The sequence below is a fragment of the Impatiens glandulifera genome, chromosome 3 (assembly GCF_907164915.1).
Source record: "Impatiens glandulifera chromosome 3, dImpGla2.1, whole genome shotgun sequence".
Taxonomy (NCBI): Eukaryota; Viridiplantae; Streptophyta; class Magnoliopsida; order Ericales; family Balsaminaceae; genus Impatiens; species Impatiens glandulifera.
In genome coordinates, this window is record NC_061864.1 from 4,030,416 (window position 1) to 4,050,329 (window position 19,914).

At 32.4% G+C, this 19,914-nt stretch overlaps 2 protein-coding genes and 1 long non-coding RNA gene across 4 annotated transcripts; 2 read left to right on the forward strand and 1 right to left on the reverse strand.

Annotated features, from left to right (window-relative positions):
- The first annotated feature begins 465 nt into the window (after nucleotides 1-465).
- On the forward strand, nucleotides 466-3,116 carry LOC124928933 (oligopeptide transporter 4-like). The gene is made up of 6 exons (XM_047469187.1): nucleotides 466-942; nucleotides 1,065-1,162; nucleotides 1,263-1,826; nucleotides 1,899-2,151; nucleotides 2,238-2,420; nucleotides 2,493-3,116. The coding sequence occupies exons 1-6, from the start codon at nucleotides 466-468 to the stop codon at nucleotides 3,114-3,116; spliced, it is 2,199 nt and encodes a 732-aa protein (XP_047325143.1).
- Nucleotides 3,117-3,838: 722 nt separating this feature from the next.
- LOC124931056 lies at nucleotides 3,839-6,673 on the forward strand. 2 transcript variants are annotated; one of them, XR_007098690.1, is made up of 4 exons: nucleotides 3,839-4,102; nucleotides 4,238-4,314; nucleotides 4,407-4,503; nucleotides 5,273-6,673. It is a non-coding gene; the product is annotated as an uncharacterized LOC124931056 (long non-coding RNA). The 2 variants fall into 2 exon arrangements; XR_007098689.1 differs by lacking the exon at nucleotides 5,273-6,673 and having other exon boundaries at nucleotides 4,407-4,651.
- Nucleotides 6,674-9,489: 2,816 nt separating this feature from the next.
- Nucleotides 9,490-17,231, reverse strand: LOC124931055 (MADS-box transcription factor 27-like). The gene is made up of 6 exons (XM_047471444.1): nucleotides 17,033-17,231; nucleotides 12,094-12,172; nucleotides 10,922-10,983; nucleotides 9,769-9,868; nucleotides 9,638-9,679; nucleotides 9,490-9,567 (listed from the first exon to the last, which is right to left on the reverse strand). Exons 1-6 carry the CDS (start codon nucleotides 17,212-17,214, stop codon nucleotides 9,490-9,492), a joined length of 543 nt encoding a protein of 180 aa, XP_047327400.1. The 5' UTR covers nucleotides 17,215-17,231.
- Between the last annotated feature and the right edge of the window lie 2,683 nt (nucleotides 17,232-19,914).

Here is a 19,914-nt window from a genome sequence, read left to right on the forward strand (position 1 = left end):
TTAATTAGTTGTTAGTGTTTGACATTTTTATTTACTTAAAGCAAAAAATTAATAAAGTATTATTATTCCTTCTATGTGTTTTATATGTTTGTTATCTATTTTTAAATTGTCAATTATTTGAGTTCATTGTTAAAAATAAATAAAAAATGTTTTTCTCGATTTTTAGGTAAATATTAGTTTTCATTTATTTTGTATTTTGTATGAAAATAAATTTAATAAAATATGGTTGACAGAATCTTCCGTTTGTTATGGGAATATTTAAATGCAATCGGAATTCTGTTAGTCCATTGAAGCTCACTTCTCTCTCTCTAACCATATTGATCAACTAATTAAGTAGTGTATTTCATATCATATATATACACTGATTCATGGAAATCCTGATTTACAAATAAAGATCATGATATGGCATCAGTAGAAATAGAGATCGTATCAACGTCTTCCATGCGCTCCGACGGTTATCCTCCGATGAGTCAAAAAGTAGAACATGATAAGATTGAAGAAGATGAGGAGTCTCCGGTGGAGGAGGTTCGGCTAACGGTTCCTAATACCGACGATCCAACTCTTCCGGTTTATACCTTCAGGATGTGGTTTTTGGGGATAATATCTTGCGTTTTGCTTTCATTTCTCAATACGTTTTTCGGTTATAGAACTGAACCGCTTCTCATCACAATGGTGTCGGTTCAGGTTGCTACGCTTCCGATTGGACGATTTATGGCCAATGTGCTTCCGAAATGGAAGGTTAGTATTGGATCGTGGACGTTTTCGCTTAATCCCGGTCCATTCAACGTGAAAGAGCATGTTTTGATTTCTATATTTGCTAATGCTGGCTCTGGATTCGGGAGTGGTGCGGCATATGCGGTTAGTATTGTGGATATTATTAAGGCATTTTATCACAGGGAAATCACCTTCATAGCTAGTTGGATTCTCGTCATCACTACTCAGGTAATTAATTTTCATGCAATTCTCTTCGAGGAAGAGGAAGACTAAACCCTAGTTTTCAGAGAATTAATTAGTTGTAATAGGATCTTAATTATGATCTTCATTCATGATAACCGTTTTAAAAGGTTCTCGGCTATGGTTGGGCCGGATTGCTAAGACAGTACGTGGTGGATCCTGCTCATATGTGGTGGCCTTCTACACTCGTTCAAGTTTCATTGTTCAGGTACAACTGAGGTATCTTAATCTTCGTCTTCTTCTTCTTCAATCTTCATCTTCTTCTTTTACAATGATAATATGAAATGAACTTAATGTTGAAATTTCAGGGCTCTTCATGAAAAAGACAACAACCGAATGACACGAGGAAAGTTCTTCATGATCGCACTAGTCTGTAGCTTCTCATGGTATATTTTCCCAGGTTACCTCTTCCCAACATTATCAAACTTATCATTACTCTGTTGGGCATTCTCAAAAAACGTAACCGCCCAGCAGCTTGGCTCCGGCATGAGAGGACTTGGCCTCGGCTCATTCACGCTCGATTGGTCCGTCATCGCTTCCTACCTGGGCAGCCCCCTCGTCTCCCCCTTCTCCACAATTGCCAACGTTTTCGTTGGTTACGTTATCCTAATTTACGGTGCCATTCCGATTGCTTATTGGGGAACAAACCTTTACAATGCAAGGACTTTCCCCCTCTTCTCGTCTCATCTCTTCACTTACGACGGCCAATCCTATGATGTAAACTCTATTGTTAACGACCAGTTTAAGATTGACATCCCGGCTTATGAGAGACAGGGACAGCTCCACCTTAGCATGTTCTTTGCTTTGAGTTATGGCGTTGGCTTTGCTTCTGTTGTCGCTACCCTCACACACGTGGGTTTGTTCAATGGCAAGTAAGTATGAACAGAAATAAAAGTATATGATGAAGTGAAGTAAATATATGGTTAATAATTTGTGATGTGTAGGGAGATATGGGGTAGATTCAGAAAGACATACGAAAAGAAGATGGACATTCACACGAGGTTAATGAAAAACTACAAGGACGTACCTGGTTGGTGGTTCTACCTGGTTCTTGTGGTGGCAATGGTTTTAGCGCTGTTTCTATGTATCTACATGAATGATCAAGTTCAGATGCCATGGTGGGGACTTATCCTTGCCTGTGGGCTCGCCCTCTCCTTCACCCTTCCCATCAGCGTCATCACCGCCACCACCAATATAGTATTCAACAGACCCACCGTTATTATTACTAGTTTTCTTCAATAAATGCTTATATATAATTATTGTATTGTTGATTTCTTAATTAGACGCCAGGATTGAATGTGATCACGGAGTACTTGATGGGTGTTATATTGCCAGGGAATCCCATTGCAAACGTATGTTTTAAGACATATGGTTACATTAGCATGAGCCAGGCCGTGTCTTTCCTGAATGATTTCAAGCTTGGGCATTACATGAAGATTCCACCAAGGTCCATGTTCTTAGTTCAGGTAAACATGTTTTTTGTTCAGATGGTGATGAATTGATGATGATGATGAGTTAATCTTCTTCTTCCTCTTCAGCTTATTGGGACTGTGTTGGCTGGAACGATAAACATTGCAACGGCATGGTGGCTATTGACAACGGTGGAAAACATATGCCAAGACAACTTGCTTCCAGCAAACAGTCCTTGGACATGCCCGGGGGATAGGGTATTCTACGACGCGTCTGTGATCTGGGGGCTGGTGGGTCCAATAAGGATATTCGGTAAATCAGGAAACTATAGCGCATTGAACTGGTTTTTCCTTGGGGGAATTCTGTCTCCTGCTCTGTTTTGGATGCTTCACAAACTATTCCCTAGTCAGAAATGGATAGAGAAAATCAACCTACCCGTGATCCTGGGCACTGTTGGGATCATGCCTCCGGCAACTACATTGAATTTCAACAGTTGGATCGTAGTGGGGGCGGTTTTCCAGTTCTTTGTATTTAGGTACAGGAAGAAGTGGTGGCAGAAGTACAATTACGTATTGTCGGCTGCATTGGATGCCGGATTGGCTTTCATGGGAGTGTTGCTTTACTTTACATTGAGTATGGAACATAAAGGCCTCGACTGGTGGGGAACCGCCGGTGAACATTGCGATTTGGCTGACTGTCCAACTGCAAAAGGCATTCACGTTGATGGTTGCCCTTTCATCCAACTTAATTAGTTAGGTATTTTTCTTTTCATTTTCTTTCTTGTACAAACGACTCCTTAATTAGGATACTATGCAATTGGTATCACCCAATTTTACTTCATTTCTCATTTTTCAACCTTTTTTTTTTACGTGGCCGTGGAATGTTAAAACAAAATATTTTAAAAAGCGGCTTGTTCAGATTGGAGTGAAAAAATAAATTTGAGAAATTAAATGATTATTTTTTATAAGAAAAAATTATAAAGTATTGATATATATAAATAAAATAAAATATAATAATTTAAATTAAATAATATTTTAATATTTTTATTAATGAATTGAGTGGAGAGATTAGTAAATATAAAATGATAATTTAATTTTGATTGTGTTAAAATAATTCAAATGGAAAAGGCCTTACTAGTGCAGTTTAATCATTTACAAGATTCCCTTCTAGTTGTTTATTGGTCAATCATTTTGTTTAAGTATTTAATTTGTAATTCATGTTCTGACACGTCGACTGTTGTAGTAATTAATTATAAAATAAAGCAGCTTGTAATATTTAATTAATTATAAAATAAAGCAGCTTGTAATATTTTATTGTAATTTAAAAGTTTAAGAAGATTCAGGATGAGTTTGATTATTTAACACATTTATTTTCTTCTATATAATTTCTGTACTAATATTAAAAAAAATCATTTGCTATACGTGGACGTTTCTATGGTTGACACATCCTACTCATTTTCCATGAAACTGTGCCCAAATTCGAAACCCTAGAAAGAAATTCTTGGCCAAAGTAAGTGTTGTTGGAGAAGAAAGAAACAAATCAGTTTCGTTCTTGATTTTTCCATTCTACACCTTCTCTCTCTCTCTCATCCGTTTACCGCTGCTTTCGATCTTCTTGTTTACCGTTTAGCACTAATATGCGCTTCCGTACTAAAGCATTTCACCTTCATGAAAGCTGGAAGAATCGTGTTTTTCACGTTAGGATTTTACTGAAGCCTGTTGATGTGATCCGCCAGCTGGTAATTTTCTTATATCGCTGTTTGATTAAAGAAATTGTTAGTTGCGATTTGAAACTATCGGTTTGCTGCACGCGAATCGTGTTATCTCTTATCGTTCTTAAAGTAATATGCTTTTTTATGTCAACTTGTCTGCAGTTGTATGTTTACACACTGGATCTCCAGCGTTCTCAGTGAATATTAGAACGGCACTGACTTCATATGATTCTTTACTGGTAATCTCCTAGTTATTTCAGCTCATTTTATTCATGAATCATGCCTTAAATGCTTTTATGTGGTATGCTAACCTAGTTGTTTGTCTTGGCAGCTCTATGTTTACGCAACACTCTCTTTAGCTTTAGCGTTTTTTAAAGCCAAAAGGATGCCAGAGGCATGTTGAGAATTGCAGAAGCCGCAGCCCACAGGTATATACATCGTTTTTTTCAGCATACGTTTTTTAATGTAGCATCCTTGAAGGCTCAGTCACATTTTAAACCTAATCAGTGCATGAGCGCACTTCACGTGGATATTTGTTGCCATTGGATCATCATAGGAAATTACTTTTTAACATTTTATATTGAGCTTCAATTTTTGAGGAGAGGCTTTAAAATGCAGATTCTTGCCAGAATCCATTTTGTTAAATTTTGCACCTTGCATTTTATTTGGTTATATTTCACTTTTTTTTTTCTAATCGAATAACTGTTGTTTGTGCTTTCATCATGTACAAATTTGTTCTTGTACTAAGGATATGTGGTTCTTCATCTTTGTTCTTCTATTTTGGGCACCTTTAGCTATCATGTTCATGATCTGCTTGAAATTTTTAAGAATTGATGTCCATAGCAATGATTTTGTTATTGTTTTTCCAATAATCATTTGCATACCAAAGCTCATGACTGCTTTGAAATGGTTAAAAGTAATTTGAAGTGCTTCTAGATACACTTATATGTCAATGTTTTATTTCATTGCGAAAGAGTTGCATTAGTAATGTTAATATGTGTGAGCTTCAATTTGGAAATTTGAGAAATCAAAAGGAGGTGTTTCAAAATAGGGTCATTAATTTGTAATCCTTTTTCACAAGAATTTGTCTAATAAATTCTACTTATTTTCCATGATTTGCTTCTAGTAAAATGGTTAGTTGGAGAGTTGCAAGCTTTTTAGATCCAGTCCATGAAATGTGGCATTTTGGCTTTGGAGTTTGGAGTACTACCACCTCCGTGAAAATGTTATTCTCCATTTGCCACTACTTCCTTATGATAATTGGTTCTGTAAGATTGCTGATACTGTTTTTCATTGTGTTATCACTTAAATGTTTTAGAACGTTGCATGAACATAAATCTGGGTATTCTGCTAAGATAACTTGCAACTCTGGTTAAATTCCTTAAACTCTAGCTGTTTACACTTTAAATAAGAAAAATGAGTAAGAAAGAATCACTGGTGAAAGAATATATAATATATAACTACTGAAATTAAAATAATGCCATCCGCCAGTGGCTATAGCCTGGCACTTGCGGAGATGTGTATGAAAGAGAAGAGAGTTGAAGAGAAACACTAAAACAACATAGTAGTTTATTGAATCATTGAAATAAATCAGAGCGTATTGAATGATTACCCAATATCACTTTTATAATCATTTAAACCTAACTACTTTAATAAATATAGGAAACAATAAATTAAATACTGATAATAAATAAATATTAATAATTAGTTGATAATTATCTTTAACAACTTCATATGTATTTGGCCAACGGCCAGTTAAAACTAAAATACCTTCGTAGTATGTCTTTATTTGATTGATTTTAGGGTACATGATGTTATTACTAATAGATTGATTGCACAAGGGACATGTATTAAGTGGTGGATTAAACTAGAGATAGGAGCCTCAAATCTCTCTTCCATATCTTTGGATATGGTTCTTTTTCATTGTTTATGCCAGTAACCAAATTGGTTTGAAATTGTTATATTTCTGGAACATAGAAATGATAGAAAAAGGCAAGAATTCTAGGATTAAAGAAGGTATCTGAACATAGAAGTTTTTCTGAGATGTGCAAAAATGCTCATAGGCATTTTGATTACATTGCCAATATGTGTGACTGGAAGTTAGAAAAAAACAAGTGAGAAATTTAACTTCTAAGAAGCATGCATGAGTGGCTAAACCTGATAGTTTGGTCATCTCGATTTCACAGTTTATCTTGTTAATGCTAGAATTTGATAGTTGAATGATTACGTGTAGATCAAACCTTACAACCAGAATTTACCTGTAGACATCAAGTATTTGGATATAAGAAGCTACTAGAAGAATCTTGGTTTTCTAGTAACCTTTTCACTTTTATTTTTCTTTACCTTATATAATGTTTTAACTGGACAATGGATAGCCATGTTCATATAGATATTTATATATGTATATCAGATTAAACAAGTTGTTCTCTTTGAGGGAAATTACCTAGGTTGATGTTTATACTGGTTATTTTTATCTGTGGTTCTAATGGTGTCACTAGAACGTTGACATTTCTTTATTATTTGAAAATTTATTGCTCATATAAATTGAAGTATCACCAATTTCGATTTTGAAAACAACAATTGCCAATCATTTTGTAGAAACATAACACGAAAACTCTAGTCTAAAAAAACAATCGTCAATCATTTTGTAGAAACATGAACAGAAACATAACAAGGAAACTCTATTGAATTGAAACAACATGCTTAATCACATTGATATACCTTTGAAAAACTCTTCAATATTCCAGCGTTCTGAAAAAAAGAATTAGTAAGATCTTCACACATGGACTTGAGTATGGGAAAATATGCCCTTTCCGGGTAGACTACGCCCTTTTTCAACCCAAAAATTTGGCTCAATAACAATGTTCCACAATTTGAGATCAATGGAATTTTAGCCCACGACAAGCCATAGGTGTATTGACATATTTCCCATGCCACAAGACAACCTATACCATTATTCCTTTTGTTTCCCAAAAGAACTTACTTTGTATTCATTCAAATTTATCCAAAACACTTGACAGTACCTTAAACACGCTGGAATGGTACTTCAACTGTTCTTTAACAAAACTAACATTCCCCCTTGTGAGAAACAGTTTGCTTGAGTCTTTTATCCATATTTTTAGTGACTGTATCATGTAACCATCTTTTTGACTTTTAGGTTCAAGTGGCAAACCAAGATAATATGTTGGTAACAAAGATAATTTAATTTTCCAAATCTCCGCCATTTCCTCAACAGGAACATTGGTTATCTGCACATATTTTAGATATCCTGAAATCCTGGTTACTAAGGCCTTGATTGATTCGGGGTTTAATAACTAAGTGGTTATTTCAAATATTCCCGTTTTGATGAAGGTTATAGTAAAAATACGTTAAGGGTAAAAATATATAATGGACAAAAAAATGGAGGGTAATTTGTTATGAGAAATGATAGGGAGCAGGGAAAAATTGACAAGAGTGTAGGGAATGACGTGGCATTGATTGAGTGGATTGGAAATTCTCACTCCTATTAAATTTTCAATCCATGCCACATCATTCCCTACACTTTTTTTTGTCAATATTTTTTCTGCTCCCTATCATTTCTCATTTGTTATTTATGATTTGAATGATGTGATGGTAGATTAGATAGTGGGATATTTGGAAATAATCTCAAATAGCCTACATCAAACAAGGCCTAAGATGAATCCTTGTTTCTTTTTCTGCTTTAGAAGATGCATCGTTTTACTCTGTTTTCTTGTGTTTCCAAGATTTGTTATGTTACCATGTCTAACACATAATTTTGGATTAAAATTATAGACAATCTCCCAATTTTTTTTAGAAATTTATGAGTTCAAACTGAGATAAGATGGACTTCCTTTTTAGAGGCAGAGTTAATGCATAATCATAGTTATGAAAACAAAACCTTTCTGAAACTTTGCATGAAATTCATTTTCAAGCTATATGCAGAAACTTTTATATCTACTGTTAGTGGTTTAGTGTATTCTGCAGATTGAATAGCTTTGTATGATGCTGTCATATCGGGCTGGAGTATATAATATCTACTTGTTTTGGTGGGAGGTAGGTGGGGTTGAATGGTCCATTATAATTTCTTATGTTTGATTTTCTTAAATGCTTCATTAATCCTCTTCATGTGAACCCAATCTCAAATTTTCGTTGTCATGTAAAATCAATGAAGTTTTACAGGGATGGGAGTAATATTATGGTCCTTTGGTTCTGTTGTGTGTCTAATCCTCTTGCTTTTTCATGGTGACTTCTTAGAATTTTCTTCAGCAGTTGATGGGGGTTGATCTCTTACTTCAAGATTTGTTATGTTACCATGTCCAATGTGACTAGGTACTTACTCTTTCAAAAATTACAAATAGGTTGATTTATGTATTTGAAAATTTTCATGGTGTGCATATGTTAAACATTAAAATTTTAAGGGGGTGTATGTTGCATCCATCGGTTGAATATGGATTCCCATAATGAAATGTAGACAAAGATGGGGTATTAATAATGATAGAGCTTTTTCATGAGATGTCAAACTCTTGCCAATGTGACTAGGTACTTACTGTTTCTAAAATTACAAATAGGTTGATTTATGTATTTGAAATTTTCATGGTGTGCATATGTTGAACATTAAAATTGACACTTTTTCACTTGGGGTACCTCTGACCCAGACAAAGCATTTTGTAACCGGACACTTGGACTGTACTCTTTCACAACATGTTTCTATACTACTCATAACAAATTTAGGATTGTGTTTTATGGTTAATTTAGTGATTGTGCAGCCAGTCATTACTCGGAATACAGTTATGTTTGCTGAAACTCACCTGTTGCACTGGATAGTTTGATCTTTATTATAGTTGTGCCAATGTTACATCATAATAGCAGAATTCACACTAGAAATCCAAAATGCTATAAAATGGACAATTATCCTTGATGGTTTGTTGTCTTACATCACTTCTTTCAGTAGAAACTCAAGTTGTGATCAATAATTGGGACCATGAGTATCTGTTTCCTCCCAGCTATGATCTTTGCATCTCTTCTAATGCCACCTTAATCTGTTTCATTTCAAATGCAAATTGTGGTTATAGACCTTGCAATAGATTCCTATTTTTTCTTTTATGAAATTATTGAGGTTCTTTGTTGCAAAGTTACCTCAACTTTGTGGCTTCCTCTGTTGTATCACAGCTTTGTGGTTGAGGCTGGTAAAGCTTGAGAGTTACTGGTGTATGCGAGCCCTCTTCAAGATTTGGACTGTTTGGAGGAATAACATCCATACTTATTCCATTATTTTCCCTTGTTCCATAAACCTGGTTTGGAAAAAAGCTCTATGATGAGATTGAGCCAGAAGATCTAGATTTTGTTCTCAGGTTCAGGAAGATAGTATGGTAAGGAATGGTTGGCTTGCATTTGTCGTCAATAGGAATGATTTCTTAGAGTTCCATATATTCTCGATATATAAGGTTTACCTTCTTATACTGTTCCAGATTTTCTTGATGAATGATGTTTACCTGCAATAAATCCAACAAAATTTAGCCCCTTAATTGGACATTTGATAGAACCAGTGGGAAATATTCATACCTTACGGTTTAGTTCTTGAATTTCATCTAGCATGAATTTTTCCTACAGATATCAGTGTGTAAGTTATTATATGTCATGATGTAAAATCTAGGAATCCATGTCAAGGACCCAATGGTCTTGGATGTACCCACCTTTCTATTACGAACACATCGCAGACTTGTCTCCAGTTGGTTTTCCAAATTCTGCAGGTCTCTAACACTTATACCAGAAAGCTCTTCACCCATCATCTGCCTGCAACAGTTAAAAAAGTAGCAATTTTTTGTGTCATAATTCTTCCCCCATTAGTTATCTCTATTTTCTTTACTCCATGAGAATGTGTGCAATTCTTCTCAAGATCATCTTATGATTCAATATCGTAAACGAGAGATTTGGGATAAAGAACTAGACTATCTAAGTCAGTAAGTCATCATTTCATTTCAATATTTCATGCATACAATACTGTATTGGGCTAATAATCTATTTATGCACATTATTAATCAAGAATATCAATTGTATCTTTAACTAACTTGTGTACTTTATTTATCTCCTAACTGGATTACTTTACATATTCTATCTTCAAGAACTATTCCCCTCTATTATACCTAACCCTAGTGAAACAATGGTATTTGGTTGGATTTACATGAATCAAGTGTGTCCAAAATTTATTTGAGTAAATGAGTCAATCATTCACATATCTGTTCAAATCTTTATAGACATGTTTTTCACAGGATTTTGCTAAGGCATGTAAATATGACACTAACAGAGTTGTGTATGTTTTCTCAAACTACGTCTTATAGCTGTCATGCTTACGATCTTGAAAGATTGATACCAGTCTCATCTTCATATGTATTACTTAACACTCAGGTACAACCTTGTATTTGTTCAAATTATTTGAATTTGTTTTCTTTTCTTAAAAGTTAAAATGCTAATTGAAAGCAGTATTGCATTATTCTAAGCTTCCTAATATGATATAAAGATGGTCAAAATATCTGCATTTGGAGATTTTGTTATTGGCATGGTTTGGTCAACTTGTCATTAGTTACAGGCATTTAGTTTAATGATTACTGAAATAAGATTTTTGTTATGGGCATGGTTTGATCAAACTTGTCCTTAGTTAGCACAGACATTTAGTTTGATAATTACTGAAAAGGGATTTCATCTGATGCTAGTAAAAATTTGATTAATCCTCTTAATATACCCCAGTAAGGATTATACTTATTATCATTCATTTAAAAAGCTGAATTAGCCCTATTAATTAAATAATACTCAACATGATCATAAAATTTTATGTTGAGAAGGATTTACCGATGACTCTGTTGTAGAATTTCTAGCTGTTGCCTCAGCATGGAAGCCTCCCTTTGCCAGAACTATCAAAAAGAGTAGTTGTTGAAAATTAGAAGCATCTAAATACAAGGTCAGTAAGTACCATCACAAGCATGGTACTGAAAGTAAATCATTGGAGGGTTTACAAAATTCTGAATTAAGTTCTAATTGTAAATATTTACCCATAATCATCCAAAAAGTTAGCACCAAAATGTTATTTCCATGAAAATTGACACGGTGATTTGTTTCTTAATATAAATAATTTTTTGCAAATTGAATGTAACCATACCATCCATCTTTCACATCATTATTGATGATGTATATAGAAGTCAATTAATGTAGAAAACTTGTTATTTTTTCCTCAATAAATTATAGTTAAGACAGTTGCAAAAAGAGCATTTCAGACAATGAAATACAATGTTGAGATGTGAGGATAGATTTTCCAGTCAGTCAGATTCATATAGTTGGAGACCCAAACTGGGAACATATTGCCTTGAATTTCTTTTCCCATTTCCCATTTGAGACAGAAAGCAATATCTTGCTTCATCAAATGAAGCCCTTTATGCATCTAATCTAACTTAACTTTTCTATAGCAGTGCACTAGTGCTTTTTCAATAGTGATCTAAATCCAATTCTTTATATGTCTTGTGTTCTAGATGCCCCTAATAGGAGGTTATTGAGCCAGTCTTGTTTAAAATATGTTTGTTCTCATCATGGGAACATGAGAGGTGAATTTTTTTCACATTGCCAACTATATTAATTATATCGATAGATAAGTTTTTGACATTTACTTTAGTTCTTCTAGATCATTATTAGGAAATCACCTTAAGAAAATCCAAATAAATTGATAATGCTAAACATTAGACTTCCAAGTCCTTTCATATGTGGAATGACTATGTTGTGTTATTTTAGTACATAGGTTGCAAGAACGGTATAAAACTCATACATGTTTGTCCACAACTATTTCTCAAACTACCACACTTGATAATTTGATGGTGTGAATGAGTTATTCTTTTCAATATATGTTGCATGTATGTGTTCTATGTTAATAGAAGATGCATCTAGAGTTTACTTAGCTAACAATAAGGTAAAAGCCTATGTCTTTGAGAAGAAGAAGAAGAAGAGAGGTGGATGGGAAGGTTTTCAAATGTTACCTTAGCCTCAGAAGTTTGAGTTGTTAACTGTTGATCATCCTCCTTCATTTTGTTGTACCTTTCTATGTTTGCCTTCATGCTGAGAAAAGTTGTGTCAACCCATTAGATGCAATAAGCTTGAAAACTAACTAGCAAAATTATATGCAGAGTCTATCAAGTCTTGTTAAAAGTTTGAGGAGAATTTATGTTATTGAGGATTTGTCTTACTTAATAGAGAACATTTTAATGCCTTTATTGAATTGTACAAGATAAAGATATCCAAAAGCTTAGTAGCAGTATGGTAATTAAAAAGTGTAATATCTGATGCTGTCACTCAAAATTTTATGATATGTTTAGTTTGTAACATAATTTATTTTACACAATATATTATGAGTTCTGGAATGGGTGTCAAAATAAGTTTGGCATGAATTGGCGAAAGATGGTTGTTCCCACAAATTAACCTCCTCCTTTAGCTGGTTAGTTTTCATAGAGTCAGAGCATTGTTAATATAATTCTCGAGTCAAATTTCTGTTTAATATCTGGTGTTTGAGAAATCTAGGCTGTTTTGCATTAATGTTTCTCCTTTCAACAAAGAAGTTTATGTATTGTTTGGCTTCTTTTTCACATACATGATCTATCCGGGACTTTCAACGCATATGTAACTGAAAGTTATTCTGTTTTTGACAATATTTATATGAAAATTGAAAGAGTTAAACATCACACGTTGACCCCAAAGAAAATAAACACTGTAATTTGATTAAATATGACTAGTTTGTTGTGAATAAAAGAACCATATAATATGAGGGCATTATGTCAATAATATCAAACATAGGTAGACCAGAAAATACACCAATTTCTAAACACAAAGCAACTTTAGGCTCAATACGAAATCATGACCTCTCTTCCTGGAAAAAAAACATCATCCATCCAAGTTCAAAGATATCTTATAAGCCCACTACTCAATTGTTTATATTAAAATTCAGACTTCAGCTTTTCTCCTTCTCACAAGGATAAATAATATTTTGATAAAGAGCATTGCCATCTACAAGAAACAATCCATCCATCTCTTGTGGCACAAACTAAGGTTCTCAAGACTATTTTTGGATCATGTTAAAATGTGTGGATTGTCAATATCTCAAAAGAAATTATCTCATCCCAGATTTAGAAGTACCACCTGACTGAAGTGCATTCTATTCAGGAGCCTTTGTGAGCGAACTAAAGAGTCCTGAAGGAAAACAGGTAAACTATGGAGAGTCATTCTAAAACCATCACTTGTAGATTAAGAACCACTATATTTTAGTTGATTAACTCACTATAATTCATTTCATCACTTGTAGTAGACAAATAAGTTACATTAATTGTGATTTATGAAAATATTTCTCTTTTCATTGAATTGTCAGTTTTAGTGTTTTGATATTCTCATGAAATAAATTTAACAAACTTAATAAAATTTTGAAATTAGATCACACTTACTTACTCTTAAGAGTGTGAATCTAGGTACTAAAAAGGATCATGCACAAGTTATATAAAATAACAATAACAGCAGTAAAAGTTGGATATCTCCCGCTTCTCTAAAGTCCTGAGTTCGAACCCATCAGGTGGTAAGTTCTGCGCATGGTTTATTGGTTAAGGTTTACGGGCTATATGCTTAACCCGCGAGGATTAGTTGCACTCTAATGGAGAAGCGAAACCCAGCGTACTAAAAAAAAAACAATATCCATAAAAGAAAAAATAGATCATGATTGTCAATTAAAAAAATTTATTTGTGCACCTTTGGAACGAAGAGCTCGTCGTTTTGATAACTACATACCAAATTGTGAAAAATACAGCATCAAAAGAAGAACAAGAAACATCAAATGTCAAGATTTTCAGCCAACTCAACATGAATCTTGGTTTCGAACATTTTGTTCTACTATAATTATTGATATTGTTGTTTGTATTTTATTTCTCATTTTTATGTTGAGATTTTGCTTTTCACTTGCACTTTATAATTGTAATTCATTCCCCGTCCCTCTCGACCAACTGCACGCCGAATTCGTAATTGTTGAATTCAACTGGAGTCACCACGTTGAATGTCACCCTAGTTTACAGGTGAGGCAGAAGTGCCAACTGAATGGAAGGGCATATGAAGAGTAGAGAGAACGACACTTGGTGGTTGTTAAGCCAGTTATGTTACTGCAACCCTCCAAATGGATTCCTCATATATATACTCAAGAAGTTGTGGATGGTTTGGGTATAGTGGAAGCTCCAAATTGATGTGGGGATGAGATGTAAATGATGGTGATGACGAAATAGATTGTCTTATTGAGGTTGTTTTTCGCCTACCCTATTGGAGGAGGTCCTTATGAAGGCAGAAAAGCATGAAGATTCAAGAATCTTTCGATGAAATTACGTTGCAATGGATTGTTACTATGGTGTAGTGTAATTAATTGTAAATATTAGTTAAGATATTTATAATAAATATTGTGTAGAAGTAGGAATATCATTTGCTATTTCGTCAACAGCAGAATAATAAATTTGTATATTAAGGATAAGTATTCGACATATAGGTAGCCTACTTATTATTATGTTAATCTCATACAAAAGGTAAAAACTTGTTTGCTCTCGAAAAAAAACACTTCAAGCTATTGATAGAGAGGTTTGAAATATCTAAATCTTACCACAGACATTTCAAAATCGTTTCAACAAAATTTAAATTGAGAGATTCAAGATCCGAATGATCTTCATGAACATATCTGAGTATATTTTCACAACTATAATTTGTCCCAATTTATTGTAGAGTATTAAAATAGAGAAATTATAAGTATAAATATTTAAATTAAAGACTCTAACTTCTTTACTTACTTCAAAGAACTTGAATAAATGAATTCAACATAAGATTAGGTGGAATTTTTTAAAGAAATTATAGAAAACTGCAAAGAATAATAAATTCAAATTAGAAAGAAACGCATAAATTTCAGTGGTGAAATAAAAGGAGACAAATATTATGATCAATGAGAGGATTATGATTAACATTGATTTTTTTTTTCTATATCTTGTTTTTATTTGGATATTTCGTAATTGTAGAGCTTTTGAAATTTCATTTTATTTTTTAGCTTTATTATGACAAACTTGTGGTAATACGTGACATTGATACTTGTGATGTGATGTAAACACCCCATAATCAAAATTATTACACAGATAAGAAATATGTTATTTTCTTTTTATATTCTATATGTTGTCTATACTATAATTTTCAGGTTTACCGGTAAGTATTACTAGGTATGCCTTATATAATGCTTTTGTTATGAACTTATAATATAGAATCGGATGATCAAGTCAATTCTATGATTATAAGTTCATTCCATGTCGGGCTAGACCGGAATAGGTTTATATATATTTTCATTTTGAGAAGAAATCATTCGAGCGTATCTAGTATCTATGATATTCATGGGTGACGAATTTATGAAAAATAATTTAAAAGAAACTAATATAATTTTGCTTATAAGCAGTTCTTGTTATTCATGATTTTGTCTACCATCGGTTTTATTTGTGTTCCAGTTAAAAGTAGCAAGTCTTTGAGTTAAGGAGACAATGCTCATTGACTAATTTGTAAATGTCGTCGTGACATGACATGGTCGCCATGGCGTGGTACAAATAGTTATGCCCGTCTACTCATACATTATCATCGTCTCCAGCCTCATCAAAAGTTTCTTCAAAACCACCGTTGCTCTCTTCCTCTTCATTGATGGTCTCCACAACGACATGTTTTTCTTTTAATTAAGAAGAACTAACCTTACACCTCGAGGAATCGAACCCGTGACATTTTGGTATCTTAAGTCGATTATTTTCATTGGACCACCTTAGTATGGTGCCTCAACAACAACATCACTTGTGTATCCTTTTATTGAGATACATCATCACCAAAGGCAGAGTTGTGGGTGACCCTAAGAGGTGTGATGGGGTGTAAGTAGGTGGGAATAACTTTTATAAGGACGGTTCTCTAAAGGTCAATCTCTCATCACTCAGTCCCGAGTTCCCTTTCTACAATAGGCTCGATCTCGAAGAACACATCTGTCGAAGAACTCTAGATTGGAACTGCCATTTGAATTCTAAAGGAAGGTGCATGCATATAGAGACTGAGATATGAAAAAACTTGTTTATAAGTCTATATATTTTAGTAAGTATTACATAAACACGATCTAGCTAGCTAGAGACATTTGGAATGGTGTCATGGAAAAGAGAGAATCCAGATATGGATATTTGGAATGGTGTCTTGGAAAAGATAGAATCTAGATATAGATATTTGGAATGGTGTCTTGGTTGAATGTAATCAGGATTAAGTATGAATATAGAGAGTCTCAAGAATTTTTGTCCAAGTTAACTACCTCGCCAAATTAAAGAACATTGAAAGCATAAATTAAACCATAAATTTAATTAATTGATCCAATTTTTTGTGAAGACCCCAAAAAATGATTCAGTACTACAAATTATCACAATTAATAGATTTATAATGTAATTGCATGTTTGAACATATAATTAAAATGAAACTCTTATTTAATTAATCATTGTTAGTGTTATTTTATGATATACAACAACCAAATTAAGCTTATATAGTATAGTCTTATTCTGGTTCTTGATCTTCTTCAATCAATATCATCGATGTTATGCTTAAATTTTCTTTTTAGAAATTAATAAAACCATAATTATATAGATAGTACTTAAGTTAATTCCTAACTTGCACCTGAGGGTTGTAAAAACAATTAAAAATATCTATGACCTGTAAAGTATATAGCACCAGCTGCAAGAAAAGAAATTAAGATCCATATATAGTCCTAGGTTTCTCATGACAATTGACAAGGCATGTATGTATAAATAATCATGGGAAGAAGCAGGAATATATATGTGAAATGAATTAATTGATTGATGAAGGGGGCCGGGGTAAAAGGAGGTAGAGCTAGAATTGAAAGAAAGACTAGACCTGGAGCTGGAGAAATCGTGAAGCTTGCCGGTGCTGGAGAAGATCATAACTCCGACCTCGGCATCACAAAGGATGGAAAGTTCTTTGGCCTTTTTCAGCAATCCATTCCTTCTCTTCGAGAATGTCACTTGTCTGCTTGTCGAATTATCGATCCTCCTTATCACGATCTTACCTCTCCCCATTTCTTCTTTTTACTCCTCCTCCTTATAAGTCCTTAATTACTACTGTTAAATTATTAGACATGAAGAATCATCAAGATTAATTGAAAACTTTTTAGTTAGTTAGTTAGTTTATGGGGTATATATTAGATGAGAGATTTAACATATACATAATCGAAAAGGAAAGAACCTAGTACGTTACCTTAATCTGTGGAGAATGAAAGTTGAGGGTTGTGGATCGATCGAGACCAAAGACAAACACCAGTGAACAAGGTAGAGAGAGAGAGAGAGAGAGTCAGGTCATTTTGAAGGAAGGATGATAAATCAGTGTTCTATAAAACCACTACCGGTTTCAGACAATTTAGTAAGAAGACAGGTGGACCAATCAACACCTAGATTCTGACATCATCGTATTTGAAAAGTACTAATGACAATTATTATTTTTAAAAAATGAAAATGAAAATGAAAATGTCAGTATGGTAATATCTAATAATAATGAAGGGGGTAATTAACTAGCAAGTGGACGGCTCCGTCAACCGAGTTAGTGAGAGCCACGTGTCAGTGTGAGAGAGTAAGAATGGTTAATTAAAGTTAATTAATTACCCTTTAGTTTGAGATTACCATAATGGGAAACCAAATCAAGCCAATTTTTTTTGTTAATAATGTTCCTTTCCTCGTTTTGTCTCTGTCGGGTTGGGTGATTCCTCTGCATACTCCCTCCTACAACTTTGGGTGGGTGGGTTAGTTTTATACAATTTATATAATGTCTATTTTCACTTTATTATTTATTAAGAGATCATATATTTAACTTATTTTAATTGTTAACCCTGAACATATTTAATAATGTTCAAATTTCAGCTTATTTAATTCAATTATAATAATATTATATATATTTCATTTTTTTTATATATAAACTCACTCCATTTTAATTTGTCAGGTTAAAGTAGTTTATATATATATATATATAAGAGTAATTAAAAAATTTATATCAAATTTACCACCTAACCAAACAAAAATAAACACTTAAACTAAATAAATTAATAAAATTTTATATTTTAAATTTATAATATAAAATTTGATAAACTCTAATCAAGTTATAATTTTTTTTAAGACGTAGAATTAAATAATTGTGTTTTAATTCTATTGTAAAATACAAATAAATAAACAGCTTGTTTGATGTGATTATTTGATTGTTTTATATATATATAAATTGGTTTAATAAAAAAAAAAGTAAGTTATTTAAGTTTTTAATTGGTTAAATTATTATAATTTTTATATTTAAATTTTATAAAAATAAAGTAAAAATATTTTAATATTTTAATTAATAAATTAAATGATTAAAAAGAAATATAATAAATAGTTAAATTTTAGATACAAAATTATTAAAAAATAATAATAATAAACATAATGATCTCGATCAAAGGATATTTTAATAAAGAAAATTGTTTTGAATTTTTTTTTAGAAAAGTACACTTATGACCTTCTAAGGATATTAATTAACATGTAGCTTATAACCTAGGTCTCGTTAAAAGTACTTTATATATTTAATTAACATGCATCCTAGGATATTAAATCCAAGACAATTCTTATATATATATATATATATTAGTATATGTAACATGTACCGATCAATATGATAGACTAATTAAAACAAATGTTGTGGGACTAGTTTTGATTGGCTGAGCCCACGTGCTGTGGCAATTTTGTGGCAATAAGAGTATTTATTAATAATGGGTCCTTTGAGATTAAAGAAAAATTAAATTAAATTAATGAATAGGATTAAATTATGCAAATCCTTCGTACTGCTTTCCACTAAAAAATAAGAATTGGACAAGTGTCAATCATCAGCTAAATACTACATCGGACAAGCATCAAAATGGAAACCACCCTCACCCACCCACCACTCAATTTTATTTGTTAATTGTCTGTTAACATGATTGACACCACATTTCACGGGTCATTAATATTATTTTAATTATAATTATAATCTTAACCTACATCTAACTATCTTAATTTGTTTGGATAATATAAAAAAAAAGGTTTGTATATATTAGTGGAGTTCCTTTCTTAATTACTGTGAAATTTTGTTTCTTTAATTACTCTTTAAGTACAAAAGAAACAAGTTATGGTCAATTCATTGTTATTTTTCACAATATTTTTTTTAATAAGGAAATTACAGATATTTAAAAAACATGAATAAAGATAGGCATGTTCAGATGGAGTTATTGAAATAACTAAAGAAGAAAAAAATAATAATTAGAGAGAATATTTTTTTTATAAAAATATTTAAAAGGTATTGATATATAAATAAATAAATAATAATAATTAAAATATAGAGTATTTTAGTTAATGAATTGATTGATTTGATTGATGAAAGGGAGTAAAATGATATTTAATTTTTTAGATTATTTAAATAACCAAAAAACCGAACAAAATCATAGGTTTTGTCCCATTTTTTATATGAATTATAGAATTAAATTAAAAAAAATATGATGGAGTTCATATCACATTTCAACTCATCTAAGCCCTAATATAAATTTGCTCATAGATCTAGTTGATGCATTTATGAGAATCATTATTTAAGCTAACCACACTAAATACAATATTATAGCATTTAAAATTAAAAGAAAATAAGTTAATTAGTAGTGTGTTGTAATGATTAAACTCATGACATCAAAATTATAAATTACTCTATTAAGTTATGAGTCTTCACGTAAAACAATT

What these genes read in the sequence shown, in the direction of transcription:
- LOC124928933 (XM_047469187.1), top strand. Translation starts at nt 466, where the DNA reads ATGAGTCAAAAAGTAGAACATGATAAGATTGAAGAAGATGAGGAGTCT. An exon ending in TTCTCGTCATCACTACTCAG is followed by an intron (nt 943 to 1,064) that starts GTAATTAATTTT and finishes CCGTTTTAAAAG; the next exon opens with GTTCTCGGCTATGGTTGGGC. An exon ending in GTTCAAGTTTCATTGTTCAG is followed by an intron (nt 1,163 to 1,262) that starts GTACAACTGAGG and finishes TTGAAATTTCAG; the next exon opens with GGCTCTTCATGAAAAAGACA.
- LOC124931055 (XM_047471444.1), bottom strand. Translation starts at nt 17,214, where the DNA reads ATGGGGAGAGGTAAGATCGTGATAAGGAGGATCGATAATTCGACAAGC. An exon ending in CACGATTTCTCCAGCTCCAG is followed by an intron (nt 12,173 to 17,032) that starts GTCTAGTCTTTC and finishes AACTTTTCTCAG; the next exon opens with CATGAAGGCAAACATAGAAA. An exon ending in ATTCTACAACAGAGTCATCG is followed by an intron (nt 9,869 to 10,921) that starts GTAAATCCTTCT and finishes TAACTGTTGCAG; the next exon opens with GCAGATGATGGGTGAAGAGC.